The sequence below is a fragment of the Drosophila teissieri genome, chromosome 3R (genome assembly GCF_016746235.2).
Source record: "Drosophila teissieri strain GT53w chromosome 3R, Prin_Dtei_1.1, whole genome shotgun sequence".
Taxonomy (NCBI): Eukaryota; Metazoa; Arthropoda; class Insecta; order Diptera; family Drosophilidae; genus Drosophila; species Drosophila teissieri.
The window spans coordinates 29,484,786-29,500,347 of record NC_053032.1 but is presented as its reverse complement, the minus strand read 5'-3'; the positions used below and the strand labels follow the sequence as shown (position 1 = coordinate 29,500,347).

Here is a 15,562-nt window from a genome sequence, read left to right as displayed (position 1 = left end):
AAAAATAGGGAATTTAGGCATAAGGGCAATTCCGGTATATTTCCCACCACCTTGGCATTTTCCGCTGGCACGGTCACACCAATCCGCTGCTGACGTGCCGCAAAGCAACTTGTTTACGTGAAAATCGCTGATTTGCAACCGAGAAATCGCACAAAATGCTGGACATTCAGACGCATATGGTAAGTACGCATGCACCGCAATCCCGGCCACGTCTAACCGCACACTCTTGCCGCAGGACTTCGCCGGACAGGGCAAGGCGGAGCGCTGGTCGCGCTTCATCATCACCTTCTTTGGGATCGTGGGCCTCATCTACGGAGCATTCGTGCAGCAGTTCTCGCAGACGGTGTACATCCTGGGCGCCGGCTTCGTGCTCTCCTCCTTGGTGAGTAGCTTCTCCATCGCTTAATAGCTCCACAGCCTCCAGCGCTAACCGCCTGTTATGCTCCACACACAGATCACCATTCCGCCGTGGCCACTGTATCGCCGCAATGCGCTCAAGTGGCAGAAGCCCATCGAGACGGACGCCAAGTCGTCGAGCTCCGAGTCCGGGGACGAGGGCAAGAAGAAGAAGAAGCAGTAGTAGCCGTAGTCTAGGTCTAGGCCAGCATTAACGTGTACTTCTCACTATCCAATACAAACTACATACTAGAACTAGAACGACTAGAGAACTAGATGGGTCGTCGGTAGGCGATGAGATCGTTGTGGTCGTAGTACTTGTGGATGAGATCGTACATGTGGGCGAAGAAGAACAGCAGGTTGTCATACTGCCCATTGTACGGCGCCTCCCTGCCCACATCCTCGATGCCACTTTGCGTGCGGAGCGGCGCCGCCAGCTGGTGAAAGCTCTCGGTGATCTCCAGGTTGTCCAGGCCGCGGTACTGTGTGTTCAGGCCCCAGGCATTGATGTGCACCTCCAGCAGGAACTGGTGGATGGCCTCTATGGTGGCCAGATACCAGCGCGGACTGCCGCGCTGATGGCGCCAGAACTGAGACAGTCGATTTTGCAGCACCACGGTGCGCAGGCCGCGCACTCTTTCGTCCGCGTAGATCCCACGGCTCTGGTTCCAGGTGCTGTCTATGAACACGGCGCGGCGAATGGGCAGGTTGTCCAGCGTCCAGGTTCGCCGCGCCTGCGGCTCCTCCAGCTCCACCTCGTCCATTCGTCGGCGCAGCATGGTGCCCATGTGATGGCCCTTGGGCAGGCCGTAGTTGTCGCCGGTCTGCAGCCGGACGTTTCGCTCAAAGAGCTGAGGCACTGCAAGCGCTGTGGCGCTGGGAAAGATGAGCACCACGCCCGATTCCTCGCGGTAGTCCGGGATGTCCGGAAATGTGTGGATGCGCACGTGCTGCGGCGCCAAAACGGCCGCGTGCACCGCCGAGCTCTTGCCGTCGATTTCCTTCTTGTGCTTGATAATGTCCACCTGCAGCGGCAGCTCCAGGCGGGGCAGCAGCTCCGCCAGTTCGCCCACCGGCACGTAACAGCTGTAGCAGAAGAATTTGCGAGATCGGTTGCACAGGTGGCAGTTGTGGCGTCCCTCGATGGTGTCCAGCACGCTGTGGTCCGAGATGCGCATGTGCACGAAGGGGTACTTGCGGCTGCGCTGTGGCGCCTCCAGCGGATGCGTCATTGTGGCGGAAAAGCACTTTCAAATTGCAACTTGAAATAACAAATTTCCTGTGGAAATTGCCAGTTTAGTTATCGATAAACAGCGGCTGAGGTGACCAGGGCTGGAAGGCACTTTCTACACAAGTTTGCTGGAATAGCCCGTATGACATGTATAATAAACGTAAAATATGTGTAGATTATAATGTGTAAAAGAGAAGCAAGTGCGTATATCAATTATACTTAGCTCAAGTTAACTTTTAGCTGTTTTTTATGTAACTTCCAATTATGAGTTCTTTTGAAACATACATGTCGAATTTGATTTGCCAGCCCTGCTTGCACCAGCCAGCCAAACGGTCACATTGCGCCAAACAAATCAAAAGCCGGCAAAGTTGTGCGAAAACTAACAAACGACTTCAAGAGCCATTTTCTCGAATTAAAAGATGTAAAGAACAATGCGCGGCATTCGCAAGTGTGTTCACTGTGGTGCCATCAACGGAAACCGGGCGCTGATCTGCAAGAACGCCGCCTGTCCGCAGCGCAGGAATGTCCTGGACGCCGTGCACCTGGTGTCGCTGCGGCCAGGCTCCACTGTATACTCGCTGCGTACCAAGGAGAAGGAGCAGCAGCCGCGGAACTTCGTGGTCATTCAGGATGTCACCCTGTCGCTGCAGCCGGATGCTGCAGTGGTGTCCAGCAAGGCCGAGTGCTTCGTGGAGGCGTGCCAGAAAACGGGAGGCCAACCGGCGGACTGCGTGCATGTGAAGGCTTGCCGCGAGCTGGGCACCGAGTTCGCCAAGGCGCAGGTGTACCGGGTGTCCCGCGAGGTGCTGTGGAACCTGAACATCAGCCTGGAGCAGAAGCAGCACCTCTGGCAGCTGTACAAGTACGCCGAGGAGGAGGAGCACCTGCCTGGCGTGCAGCGGCTGAATCACTCCACATTCGCCGTCAAATGCGATCGCTCCGAGTCCTTTCCAGCTGCTCGACTGCACGTCACCGTCCTGGCCAATGGTTTGTCCAAGAAGAAGAGCAGCTACGCCTGCGCCTGCCGCAAACTGAAGATCATTGTGGAGCCGGATAACTCGCTGGTGATGCAGGACGAGATCTGCGATCATCTGCTGCTCGTGCTGGCTGCGATACTCAGCTCGCCGCAGGGAAAACGGGTCTATGGCCACTTCACCAGTGGCTTGCAGAACTTCTGGATGCCTTCGCAGCTGGAAACTCCGCTGGGCGACGTGGCCACCGAGGACTTGAGGCTCAGCCTGGACATGGTGGATGAGTTCGACCCGCAGGTGGACATACTCGTGTTCGGCGATCAACTAGATGTGAGTTACACCACCCAGCCTGCCCAGTTTTTAACCTATTCGTGTTTCATATAACTATAGCTTCCCTTGCCGAATCTCTCCGATGGCGTCTTTAACCTGGACAACATGCAGGCCGCCACTTCTGCTCACAGCACCTCGAGCACCAACGATGCCTTGATTCACTATGCCAACGACTCGCAGCTCCTGTCCAATTGCGATGTTTATGCGGAGCCCATTGAGCTAACCGACTGCAATATTGAACTGATGGATCAGTTCCAGCCCACCGATCAGCTGGATATATGCAGCGAGGATATAGAGCTGCCCTTGATTAGCGAACCCTACAATATCCTAGCTGCTCCGCCCATTTTCACCGAAGCCACGCCCTCTGTGGTCACCGATCAGTTGCCCATTGAACTGGCCACCATATCGGTGGTCAAGAAGACGCCGGTCAAGTTCTCGGAAATAGTGACGGAAGTAAAGTCCCTGAAGCAGCCCTCTTTGCCGGCCAAAAGGGATTTAATAGTGAACAATGCGGCATCAACGGTATCCGTTTGCTTAGACGATTCCGTTCAGCCGGCCTTGTCCTACTCGGCATGGCTGGATCATGTGATCGAGCTGCTAAACGAGAGTTGCGAGCCATTAGAAACTCCAAACGCCACGCTTACCAAGCGCTCGGTGCACCAAAACTTCCACGTGCATAAGGTAAACGGATGTGAAAAGCTTGGCTTCCTACTTATCACCCTTTTGTGTATCTTTACAGGAAACCTTTTCGCACTTTTGCAAGAGCTTCAGCACTGGAATCAAACGACGGCCGTTGGACAAGATAACTGTGATAGAATCGGGCAAGCATAAAGGCCTCAGCAAGTACACCTGGCACTTTGCGAGTCCGCACACCGCGAAGCGCATCTTCAGCACTTCCAACATCCAACTGCAGCTGGATCGCGCCTTCGAGCGGCATGCAGATGGCCATTTCGTTCCCTACGTGCGTCCACCCATCGAGCCACAGGCGCCGGGTCAGCCGAAAAAGCGTGTAGTCTACCCGAGACTCCGCCTGCACATGGTTAAGATAGTCTTCGAAGCGGCTCCAAAGGTGGGTTTGCACACGAACTGAAAAGGGGGATAATAATAAACCTCTATTCTGCAGGACTTCGTCGGGAATGGAGTCCTGCTGAGCTGGACCCCGGATGTTTTGCCCCGCAGCCACTTTGGGCTGATGTGCGTGGAGTTCACCGTGGAGACACGATCGCCCAGCTAGGGTAAGTTTGCAATTTGATGTTCTTTATTTAGACGCTTTCGATTTTGTCTGTTCCATTTATCTTTAGTCCATTTCAACTTTCATTGGCTTACGATTAGCTTAGGTGTACATACATATACATACATATATTCATATAATTAATTCTGTTTATCGCGAGACGTTGTCCGATCTTTGTGTCGCATCCTCCTGCTGCTGTGGCCTCTACAAGCTGCGGGAAAGTCCCTACTTTCAGGACCACCTGACAGATCCTGTCAGGTTCTGGGGCAAATGCTTCGTTCTTTAAAATCTATGGTCTGCCTCTGGGTATCTGTATCTTTATCTATTTGCTTAGCTCTAAAATCGTGGGCATGCTTACTTAAGTTCTCGCTACATTCAGCTCTTTCTCATGAATCGTTTTTAATAATTCTGTTTTTTTTTTGTATCTTTTGTATTTTCTTGGTTTTTTTTTTAAATTGTTTACGCTTAACTTTGACATTCATCACATTTATAAATTGCATAACACCGTCAATTAGATAATCTGTTGCATCTGTGGTTTTGTATCATTCTCAATTACTTTAGTTAATGTGTGAAGGTAGTTTAGTCGTGGAAAGGTTTCCATTTGCTCGAAAAGAGTGTGCACTTTTTAATTGGGGGATTTCGGTAGAACTCTGTGTGATCATTGCTCCATCGCAATGCGGTTGATTAAGCTTTTCTTTCTTTTCTTTGGCTGCGACGTACATCGCACACTTACAACATTATGTACATAATGCATAGAAATATCCATATCCACCTATAGTTTCTTCGTACGTACTACTATTTATGTGTTTAACAGTTAAAATGCATAGTTTTTCTTTTGTCAATATCGTATATCGTATCGAAATAATATGATTCTTGTTGTTATATTACAGATGAAGCATTTGTTACCATTGCCGGTGTCAGTATGAGAAATTTACAAGCCCTCCTAGCGTATAAGTAGTCTTAGCCTAAGTCGGGTCTAGTGCCTAAGAAACATAATCTCACAAAATTGGTCATTAGTTGGTTGGTTAATATGTAGAGTCGCCTATTTGGTATCAGCTGACAAATGATTGGATTGATACGATCAGATTGAAGGGTGCTCCTTCCTCCCACCCGAATCGAGCCCGAATCGAGCTCGAATCTACGGGGTCTGCATCCTCAAGTAGTCTGACTACTTGCGCTTGTGGGGTGGACACGGGATGGATCTTGGCGGGGAAGGGGGGAAACTGAAGGACCTTTGACATTCGTTCATTTACATAATCAGTATACATGCTTATTCAAGTTAAAGTGTACAAAAAACCAGTCTTTAAAACATGTTTGTTTATCGTTTCTTATGTTTCTTCTTTTCCACTAATACTTTACATATAAAATGTAAAAATATTCACTAAATTACTTGCGCTCTACTCGCTTTGCTGTGTGGGGAGATATACTTGCTATCTGCCCGATCTGGACAACTGCCAGACCATTAGCCATGGCAATTCAGAGTGCTAGGTTTAAGCCTAATTCGTATCCACATCCGGGGCTAACTTTAAGAACTGTACAGGTTAATATTACGCTGTTAGTCGGGTCTATTAAATATGGAAACATGGAAACTTGGTAACGTGGAAACACCCTGTGCATCGATAGAGGAAAACAAAACTTAAACTTGAGTTTTCATTGGGATTTTCTTTTATCTCGCTTTTCACATGTATCGTATATTTTAATAATACTTTGCTTGCGACTACTTGCAGATTTACACTTAGTTATCGCTGTTGCTTACTTTACTTTTTATTTTTACAATATTATTAGCTTATTAGCTCAATAGCTTTGCAGAGTGATGGGTTTGGGTTTTCCGGCCACATTTGACCACATTTTTACAGTATCTTTTATCTGCCTATCTGTTTTCCGGCCTTAGCTGTATTTACAAATTTTCGTGATGCCTGGTGCTTTGTGCGGAAATCGTGTGATTATTTAGCTTTGATTGGGATTTACAGTGATGTGTGGTGTAAAGTGGTGTAAAGTGCTCGGTAACTCGGCGTATTGCCCACTAAATTCGCAATTAATTTGTAGCTAGGTTTGCTTGAGTTTCACTTTTCTTGTATTGAACTGCATTTAAACTGGAACCAATTGATAGGAAGGCAAAAAGAATAACAGATACTAGGACGGACTGAATCGATTCGAAATGCAAAAAGGTGCTCAACCAAACTCTAGGTTAGTTGGTTCGGCAATTCAACTAATAATCATTACTTTAATAGGAGCTTTTGGGGGGCTTAAAAAATCATGGCACAAGTGTGTGCAGCATTAGCCTGCATTAACGTTAGTTATATGTAATCAGCGTATATAAATGATTAGACAAATATGTTATTAACTCTACTTGTTCAATTTGTGCATTTTGCTACGTTTCCACTTTAGATTTGCGATTATTTTTTGTTCTTTACTGCTTTACGGCTTCTGACTTTCTGTCGCTTCATGTTTTTCCCTTGTGACTAAATGTGGGTAAAGTATGGTGTATAAAAACCTATGTTTACGATATAAAAAACTACACAAGACGAAATAATTTAGATGGTTTTAGTTGGGGGAAACTAACTGAGGGCATAAGTTGTAAAGTTAAAGTAAAACATGAGCTTACAGGGCGAACGAATAATTTATGGACACAGCGCTAGACGCTCTGCTCTCACTTAAACGACTTAAAGGTTAATAAATACATCGCTATGTACGTAGGTGTAAGGTTTAAAGTTAAGTATTTATATTTAAACATTTATAAAATGATTTAAATTCCCTCTCTGTAAATATGTAAATTTATCTTTAGTTTAGCCTACAATATCTAGGTTTTGAGCATCTGTCGCCGCTGCGCTTGTGACATTGTTGTTCGTAATATGATTGTTGTTGGTGATCGTTGTCGTTGGTGAGGAGGAGGTTGGCGAGTTGTCCGCATTGTTCATCAGCAGGTCGCCGACGTTGTTGTGATGTTGGTGCGTGTTGTATTGTTGTTGCAGTTGCGTTTGTTGTTGCATCAGGGCCAGCATTTGTTGTTGTTGATGTTCCATCAGATCAGCAGCGTTGTTAGTAACAGTATGGAAATTGGCATTAGTAAGGGTTAAACTGTTCTGGGATGCGAGTGGTGTTATTGTCGGTATTGTGGGTAGGACTGTTGGTGTCGTTGGAGTTGGAGTCGTTGGTGTTGCACTCGCACTCGCACTTGCAGTTGCAGTTGCTGGCGTGGCTGGTGATGCTGCATGGCTGTGAGCGACTGTGGGTGAGATCTGGTGGGTCAGGTCTGATGGCGATGGCAGTTGGATGGTCTGTGGGGATGGTGTTGGAGTACTTGGTGGTGGTGGTGTGATGGATGAGCTGGAGGACAGAGGAGCGACTGTGGGCGGTAGCAATGACAGAATGGGCAAGAGGCTTGGATTAGTATCGGTGTGCGGTGTGCTGACTGTCTCATTGAGTGCTGTCTGTTGTTGCTGCTGCTGCTGCTGTTGCTGCTGCTGCTGCTGCTGTGTCTCTAGGTGTTGCTGCTGCAACTGCAGCATGTGCAGCTGCTGCTGCTGCAGTATGACATGCTGTGGAACATTACCATTGCTGCATATTTTGCTATAGAGATCCGGCGTGGCCGTTGTCACATCCTCGAATTCAGTCCGAAGCGCCGTGCGCTTCAGCAGGTTCAAATTGCCAGGCAAAAATGAAAGTATGTTGTAGATGACACGGATGTCCTCGCTGGATGTCCACACCCCGGGTCGCTTGTTGTGGTACAGCTTCGCGTACTGGTACACATTCGCCGTGCTGCAGTACTCCATCTCGATGGCCAGCGACGAGATGGCGCAGAAGGTGCACGCCTGGGCGCCACCATATCTACGAGAAAGATGGAACGATTTGTAATGACTTCAGAGCCATAAAACGGGCCTTGAACTCACCTGTCCACAATGACGATGGGTCCATTGCGGTAGTCGTTGCAGCGCTCGTGCACATCGACAATGAAGTCGTAGATGCTGTTGGGATTGGACATCTCCGGCCAACTGGGACAGTGGAGCATCTTGACCGTCAGCTCGTAGTCGTCCTGTATCGACTGGATGACAAAGTCGCGGCTCACATAGTCGCTCTTGTTGGTCTTGTTCAGAAACTTGACGCGATAGTGATCGCTCTCGATGGGCGTGGCCTCATCCGGCCAAAACTGGGCAAAGTTCTGTGGAGTGCATTAGGATTAGTGTCACGATTCGATGAGCAATGCCATTCAACCTACTATATCGTCCAGGGATGAGAGCAGCACGACGGTCTGTGCATTGTGGTCCCAGACCATCTGCCAGAAGTCCTTTATCGTGTGCGCCATGGGATGCTGGGTGACTATGAAGTCCCTCAGCCGCCGGAAGCCGTGCAGCCAGGAGGCGTTGATATAATCGCTGCCATCCTCGCCCGGCTTGGGCGTCAAGTGCACCCGACTACCCTCGATGGGGAAGATGGCGCCGCGGTTCTTGATCGAGTTCACCTGCTTCATGGCGGATGCAATGTGTATGTCCTTCGGCTGGAACTGTATGATGTTCTTGTACTGCTGCTCCAGGTAGGGAGTGCAGTTCTTCAGCTCCTCCACCTGCTCGGCCATCAGATTGGTCTCCCCGGAGGCGATGGCCTCCACCAGAGCGTCGTGCAGGAATATGTACTGCTCCTCGGTTTGCACCAGGAAGTTCCGCTGCGCACGAATGTGGCGCAGGAAGCCAAAGACGTTGACGATGTTCTTCTGCTGGATCTGCTTGAGCATGGCGTCCAGGACGATGTAGGTGCCAGTGCGTCCAACGCCAGCGCTAAAAAGGAATTGGAAATATAATATAGTAACTATAGATTGAATACTATGGATCTTAAAAGCGAGTTAGCCCACCTGCAGTGCACGACTATGGGACCAGCCTCGGCGGGATTGGCGGCCGAGGATTTCTTGACAAAGTTGAGCACAGGAAGGGGATGATCCGGGGTGCCGTGGTCGGGCCAGTTGGTGTAGTGATACTGGTAGACCAGCTTCTCGGTATTGCACTGCTTCTTCTTCTTGAGCTGAGATGTGGGATGTATGATGTTAACTATCTGAACTATAGAGGCCATTTAAAGTAAACCCACCTTCAGGTGCTTGATCTGCAGGGTGCGCACAGTGTACGTGGACATGACCTCCTCCTCGATGAGCTTGACCTGGATCACGCCGTAGGTCTCCACCCCATCCTTCGGCCAGTACATGTCGCACTTGCGCCTGCCGCGCTCCACCAGATTGGTGATCATCACTATGATGGCCACCCGCTGCTCCCAGATCATGCGCCAAAAGCAGTCGAAGGTATCGGGCAGGGGACCCTGGGTGCCGATGAAGGCGTGTCCCTTTTGGTAGCCATCGATGAAGTTGGCATTGATGTAGTCCAGGTTCTTCTTCTGGCCCGGTGTGGGATGCAGGTGCACCCGACTGTGGTCATCTGTGATTTACAAGCAATTTAACAATAATTATTCGTTATAAAAAAACCCATTACGCTTTGAAAGCTTGCGGTCATTAAAAGTAGTTATCTAATGGAGCTACGACTTACAGGCTGTGATGTTGAGATAGCGATTCTTGCGTTTGTTCTCCGGATGCTGCGAGTGCTCACATGGCAGATCATCGCTGATGCACTCGTTCTGGATGGCCTCGTACTCCCGGCTGAATCCAATGTCCCCATCCGCGTGCAGGGAGGCCACGTGCTTGGCGAACTCGTTTACGGGCACAGCTGCGCGGATCTCGTCGCCGATCTTCACGGGCACTTCCCAGTCCACCTGGGGGGCATTCGGATGGTGTGGCGGGTCGTCCAGGTAGTAGTAGGCCGCATGGAAGCACTTTCTGCTGAAAGGAGTGAAGGGAAATGCCAGGTGTTACAAAGGATTGTCTTAGAATGAGTCTTGTAGTGACTTTTCATCTCTAAATTAACCTCTTCTCAGTAGAAATATAAATAGAGTGTCCTAGCATTGACTGTTCCCATTAACCTACATATATTGTGTAGAAGCTTGCTACTGCTCTTCAAACTCAATCCCATTAGTTGCCTGGAGCGGAATTCTCACTGACCAGTGGCAAAAGTCTCCTTTCAAATGGCTACTTTGCAAGGAGTGTAAATTCTATTTAACAGGGAAAACATAATTTTCTTTGCCACAGTCGTGAGCCTGGAAACTATGAAGCAGCTGCAATCAGTTAGGGCGAATCAGCGAAAGGTGTCAGGTGGGCGTGGCCGACGACAAGCTCCTCACAAAATCAGAATGCATAAATAAGCAGGTGAAAATGCTGCAGGAGCAGGTGATGGCGAGATAGCTGGAAGTGGGTGGTGGTCAGCACTAATGGCATTCGCTGGCAGTCGGGCGTGAGGAGAGAGCGACTGAATCCTTTCGGCAGGACACTCTCCACTGGCCCCAAACTGCGCCAAATGAGTGACAGTGATGGGAAAAGGCGGACAGGCATTATGCCCGTTCAATTGCTATACACAAATTGAGGTTAAGTTTTTGTAATTGGCTTAAGCGATTACAAGGAGCGCGCAGAACTTTGGACCAACTTTCGCCTACAAGTGCACTCGAGCAGCCAGCACAACTTGGCAACTTCCCAGCAAAGTTCGCCTCCATTTCACTGCGGGATTCCGCAGCCTTGGGAGAAAGTGTACTGCCAACTTTTCATTCTGTTTCGTGTTGTGGCTCGTTGCACTTTGCGAAGAATATTGCTCTCGTAATCTCGATCTGAATGGTATTGTATTGTATTGATACAAATCGATTCATTCCCCAGAAAATACGGCCAGTTTCCCTTTAAAAGGGAGTAAAGCAAGTTTGGCATGTGGCTGAATAATCTTTTAATAAATTTCTAAAACACGATAAGCGTTCCACATAGAAATAAATATAAATTATTTATTTCTTATTCTTTGGTGTTGCTTATCGCCCAACCAACTCACACATTTCCCCATCAGCAATTCGATGACTAAAAGTTTGTTTCCCAAGATTTGCTCTCCATTCCTGAGTGTTTTGAAAGCGATACTGATCTGTCGTCGTAGGAATTTCGAAGGAACTTGCTTTCTGTTTACTCTGCGAAGTTTGGGCGGCATAAACAAAACTCGAACCGGCGAACTGGCGAATCGAGAACTTTGATAATTATTTCAATAATTCTTATCAACGGGAGATGGCCATGCGGTTTTTGTTTACTTTGGCTGTCGACGGAAAAGTAAATAGTACCGAAATGGGGGAAAAAACCGACTAGAAAATAAGAAATTCCGCCGCCACATAGAGTATGCAGATATATTTACATATGTTTTTCTTGACTTCTGCGCTTGTTTATCGTAGACATTTGTTGTTTTTCTCGCGTCTCTATTACGCACCAACAAATCTATTTATTTATATTTGTCAACTTCCGCTCGCAACTCTGAGCCAGCCCCAGCCATTTGATATGCAACCTGGCTTTCTGTTAATAAATCTTTATGATTTTCGTCGTTTAGTTGGGCAAACACGTGAGGGCTGCGAAAAACTTACGTAAACCAATTTCCGCGCTGCGACTTGCGGCGCAACAGCCGCGGCTGTGTTGCACTTGCAGTTGCACCAGCAATTTCCGATGTGGCATGCAGCATGGGGCTGCTGCAGCGCTTTCCCCCGCTACCCGACATAGTGTGGCGTTGCATGCGCCGCCCTTTTTCGCTGCGTGTACCCGCGATCTTCGCCTACATATTGGCACAAATTACGTCATACGTCATATTGGCAACTGCAGTGTCGCCAGTTCACTGCAAAAATAGTACGCAATAACTGCAAACACACTCTCGCACAAAGTTTGTCTCAATGAGGCCGTTGTTGTGACGAAATGAGCACACTACAGGTGTCTCTCGGCACCTATCGCTCTTCTTGCACAGCGTTGTTTATTGATAAGGTTTATTATTGTGCGGTTTTTTCGTTTTTTTGGTTTCTTTCTTTATTTGCTGGGTGCGACCGAAGTATCTTTGGATCTGCGTGCTTATAGAGGCGCGTGCTTTGGAGAACTGAACTCGGGGCAATTGGCGATCGGCGCGGTGACGGAGCTTTTCCTCAGTACCCCGATCTTCAACCCGACTGAGAGATATAGAAAATGATGAAGTGAGCGAGCTTTTCGAGCTTTGCCTCATCAGCTGTTTGATAACAACTGGCACGTTTATACTGCCACTCGTAAAAAGCCAGTTGCCCTTTCCACTTTGCTTCAGTGACCATTGCTTAAGAATGTTTACTAATATATGTCATTAAAAAAAAGGTTCTTATCTGAAATTGAAATTGGTAATTAAAGATAGGTACATATTTATAAATTCAAGTAAAAATATTTCTTGGAGGTGGTTGTAGAAAGTATAAACTGTGACAATCCCAGTTGAAGTACTATACTGCAGTTAATCCTATCTGTACATGACATTGATTCGACCTTTTCAATTTACAATTGTAATGCATTTGCTCTCCCGTGTTTGCTTAATTAAATCTACTGTTGTGCGCTTTTGTTGCTACCCAGCAAAGAGGTTAATTTATTAATTGCAAACGCATACTGCCTTATGGGGAGTCAATATTTGTTAATCGATCGATTGGGCCAGACAACTTCCTCAATGAAAGTTGCATTGGGCGGTGTTTGCCCATGGAAAGTTGATAACGCTGGCAGTTGGTTCATCGATAGCGTTGCCAAAGTCAGTGCAAAGGGAGGGAAATTGGGAAAAACTAGTGGAAAACTGTCCCTTTTCCGCACCACCCACACTCCACTTCACTTTGACTTTTTGCAACGTTGTCATGAAATGGAACTTTTTTTTGGCAACAGTTACCAATACGTTGTCCAAAAACAATTTCTTGTCCGACTCTCTACTCGACATTCTATTTTCGGCATAGGGAAAAGTTCTATTCGAAAAACCAGACACGCGCACACACATTTGCCAGCAAATAAAGCCGTCGACACAAAAACAATGTTCCCAACTGCATTCGATATAAAAAAGTAACACAGAAGTCCACCTACGGTGGGGCCTCGATAGAGGGAACAGCTTTCTATGACTCGGTGCCTGAATGCAAATAGAAAATTGTTTTTAACTCCTATTCCTTCAAGTTCTGTCATCTTGGTTTCCCATTTCTAGAGGAATTAGAAATTATAAGTTTCATCATTTAAAAAAAGAGAATGCTGTCAGGTCGACTATAAGATACCCATTGCTCGCATATAGATAAGTGACGGAAATTCTAAGTTTGAAAGTATATAGATGCCTGGAATAAAACCGCACAATAATGATTTACTGCATGACGTCTAAGTTATTCGCTAAACTATTTTCCTGTTGCAAAAAGAGGTTTTCCTTGGCTAAAACTGATGGTTATCGCTGCTGCCAGCAAATTGTTGCCACAAGAAAGTGCAAAGTATTTCCACTTGGCGCCCAAGTTGCCAGTTTTCCGGAGTGTGTGGTTAGTACTTAGTGAGCCTGCCCCAGCGGTTATTAAAATATATTCCACGCCCCTTGACTTTCTGGCATTCGTGCCTCCAGTGGCAGCCACTAAACGTTGATTAGTGCTCTGCAGAGATGGCAAGGCAGAAAAGTAAATGCGAATGTAAATGATTTTGCCAAGAGCTGCGAATTGAGTTCGGCAAGAAGATTTCCTCTCACCCACGCAGAAAACGCGAAAACCCTTCTTTTCATGTTTTCCCACCGCTTTCCTCGGTTTTTCCTTCCCTTTTTTATCCCCCACACTTTTTTTTTTTTTTTTGCTGCCTGACGACTTTTGTTCTGACTGCCTCTCCGTCCAGTCGCCACTTTGGATTTGTTTGCATTGAAAAGGAAATTGTAGAAATTCGCCTTTGTTTGCTTAATAAAATATAATTTTTTCCGCTCTAAAACTTGGGTAACTTGAAGAATGGGATGGCAACACTCCAACCTTCTGCTTTTCCAGCTCCTCACGCTGTTTTGCGTTCTGCTCTGCTCGCAGGGTATTTGTAAAAAATAAATAAAATGGCATTAATTTGTTAGGGAACCCGAGAAGGGGTAAAAAAAACGGAAAAAAAAGGTGGTGGGCGTGGTAACTTTCATTTGGCATACTCGCGGCAGCATAAAAAATCGCTTCGACAGAGAAAATATGCAAAATTCCTTCCATTGAAGTTGGCTTGGTATAAAAACGCTTTTCATTTTCCCCAACACATTTTGTCGTCTCAAATGTTTGCCATTGCCTCCGGCAAATGCGAATCCGTATCCGGATGTGGAGGATGGGGATGGGGATGGGGATTCCCGGGTTCTGGCCAATGGGTTAACCACTTTTACATTTAATAAAGATTTTAAGTAACTTAAAATTGTTTTGCTTGTCTTTGTCTTTGGCTTTGGCTTCGCCTCGGACTCTTGTGTTTTTTTTCGATTTGAATTTTAATTAACATTTCCAGGAAATATGAGAGTGACCCACCTTCCCTCTTAAGTTCGTGGTATCTGGTATTTGCTGTTTGCTCGAAAAAGAGGACAGAAATGGTCGAGTTATTGCCTTAATTATGAATTGGTCTAAAAGGATGTGGCAAAAGGATTACTGGTTTTTTCTGCATTTCATTTGGTAATTGGATAAGTATGCCATTTAATGAAGTCAGTAGCGCATCAAAGATAATTTTTGTAATGAGAAATAATCACGAACCATTATAAGCACAAATTCCGAGAATTTTTCACTTCTCCAAGTTGGGAGATTCTATAGATTCTATAGCCGCAACTGACTCGATTTGCTGTCCCTGGTTTATTTTTGGTTTATTTTTAAGTTCTAAATTCCATCAAGGGAGTGGGAGTACAGGGTTTTGCACTCAGCACTTTGACAACACTTTCCCAGTTTTATTTATGGAACTGCACGCGACTGTCTCGAGAAAGCAGCTGCTGCGTCTGCACTTGTTTCAGCTATATCTTGGTTTTATTTTAGGACTCAGTTTGGGAAATCACGGCACAGAGCGCCACTTACCTCCACAGGAAGAAGGCCATGATGATCAGGATGATGCCGAAGCAGCTGAAGATGATGCCCACCAGAACGGCCAGGTTGTAGTCATTATGGGATTGCCGCAGCAGCGGTTGCAGTTTCTCGCAGTTCGGTTGCAGTTGAATCTGTTTGCAGAAGAGAAGCAAATTTAGAGGCTTAGAATTTATTGGAATATAAGATATATATGTACATATGTGTTGTGTATGGGGTAGAATGATAACCAGCATATTAAGTATAGGAATCCATAACTACAAATTGATCACGAGCAAACTTAATTTCCAATGAAAGGCACTGGCATATATAGCAAACTATGAATTGTATCATCCGAATAACAAAGCAAAAATGTTAACTACATTTGTGTTATGTTTACTCGTATGAAGCGAATGCGTTACAAATGTGTGTGCCTCAGTTATCATCATACTGGAAATGTATTTTTTTGTTGATTTTCCGCTGGCTTTTGTTTGTTTTTCGCGCACTCTTTATTTGCGCTTGTTT

At 46.6% G+C, this 15,562-nt stretch overlaps 4 protein-coding genes across 12 annotated transcripts in view; 2 read left to right on the top strand and 2 right to left on the bottom strand.

The window, feature by feature from the left end:
* Positions 1-38: 38 nt before the first annotated feature.
* Positions 39-657, top strand: LOC122621238 (signal peptidase complex subunit 1). Its single transcript, XM_043799045.1, has 3 exons — positions 39-179; positions 236-382; positions 455-657. Exons 1-3 carry the CDS (start codon positions 156-158, stop codon positions 578-580), a joined length of 297 nt encoding a protein of 98 aa, XP_043654980.1. The 5' UTR covers positions 39-155; the 3' UTR covers positions 581-657.
* On the bottom strand, positions 592-2,297 carry LOC122621237 (tRNA-uridine aminocarboxypropyltransferase 1). Of its 2 annotated transcripts, none has more exons than XM_043799043.1 (2): positions 2,214-2,297; positions 592-1,675 (listed from the first exon to the last, which is right to left on the bottom strand). In XM_043799043.1, exon 2 carries the CDS (start codon positions 1,626-1,628, stop codon positions 669-671), a length of 960 nt encoding a protein of 319 aa, XP_043654978.1. In that variant the 5' UTR covers positions 1,629-1,675; positions 2,214-2,297; the 3' UTR covers positions 592-668. The 2 variants fall into 2 exon arrangements, with proteins under 2 accessions (XP_043654978.1, XP_043654977.1); XM_043799042.1 differs by lacking the exon at positions 2,214-2,297 and adding an exon at positions 1,913-2,040.
* The window catches only part of LOC122621233 (uncharacterized protein C2orf42 homolog), a 174,188-nt gene continuing 160,683 nt past the window's right edge, over positions 2,058-15,562 (top strand). For 2 of the 4 annotated variants that reach the window (XR_006326200.1, XR_006326199.1), the window contains exons 1-4: positions 2,058-2,928; positions 2,989-3,609; positions 3,668-3,997; positions 4,052-4,163. Coding sequence is in view for 2 of the 4 variants with exons in the window: in XM_043799038.1 (XP_043654973.1) it covers positions 2,059-2,928; positions 2,989-3,609; positions 3,668-3,997; positions 4,052-4,162 (1,932 nt within the window). In the remaining 2 variants the exon portion in view is untranslated. Of the gene's footprint in view, positions 2,929-2,988; positions 3,610-3,667; positions 3,998-4,051; positions 4,164-5,049; positions 5,662-15,013; positions 15,032-15,562 lie in introns of those variants that run through there. The other 2 variants (XM_043799038.1, XM_043799037.1) reach the window with 2 other exon arrangements.
* The window catches only part of LOC122621232 (tyrosine-protein phosphatase 99A), a 234,771-nt gene continuing 226,068 nt past the window's right edge, over positions 6,860-15,562 (bottom strand). For 2 of the 5 annotated variants that reach the window (XM_043799032.1, XM_043799033.1), the window contains 7 exons: positions 15,053-15,192; positions 9,685-9,974; positions 9,236-9,576; positions 9,006-9,172; positions 8,376-8,931; positions 8,050-8,318; positions 6,860-7,987 (listed from right to left, as the gene is read on the bottom strand). In XM_043799032.1, coding sequence (XP_043654967.1) covers positions 6,946-7,987; positions 8,050-8,318; positions 8,376-8,931; positions 9,006-9,172; positions 9,236-9,576; positions 9,685-9,974; positions 15,053-15,192 — 2,805 coding nt within the window. In that variant the 3' untranslated portion in view covers positions 6,860-6,945. Of the gene's footprint in view, positions 7,988-8,049; positions 8,319-8,375; positions 8,932-9,005; positions 9,173-9,235; positions 9,577-9,684; positions 9,975-11,629; positions 12,112-15,052; positions 15,193-15,562 lie in introns of those variants that run through there. The other 3 variants (XM_043799034.1, XM_043799035.1, XM_043799036.1) reach the window with 3 other exon arrangements.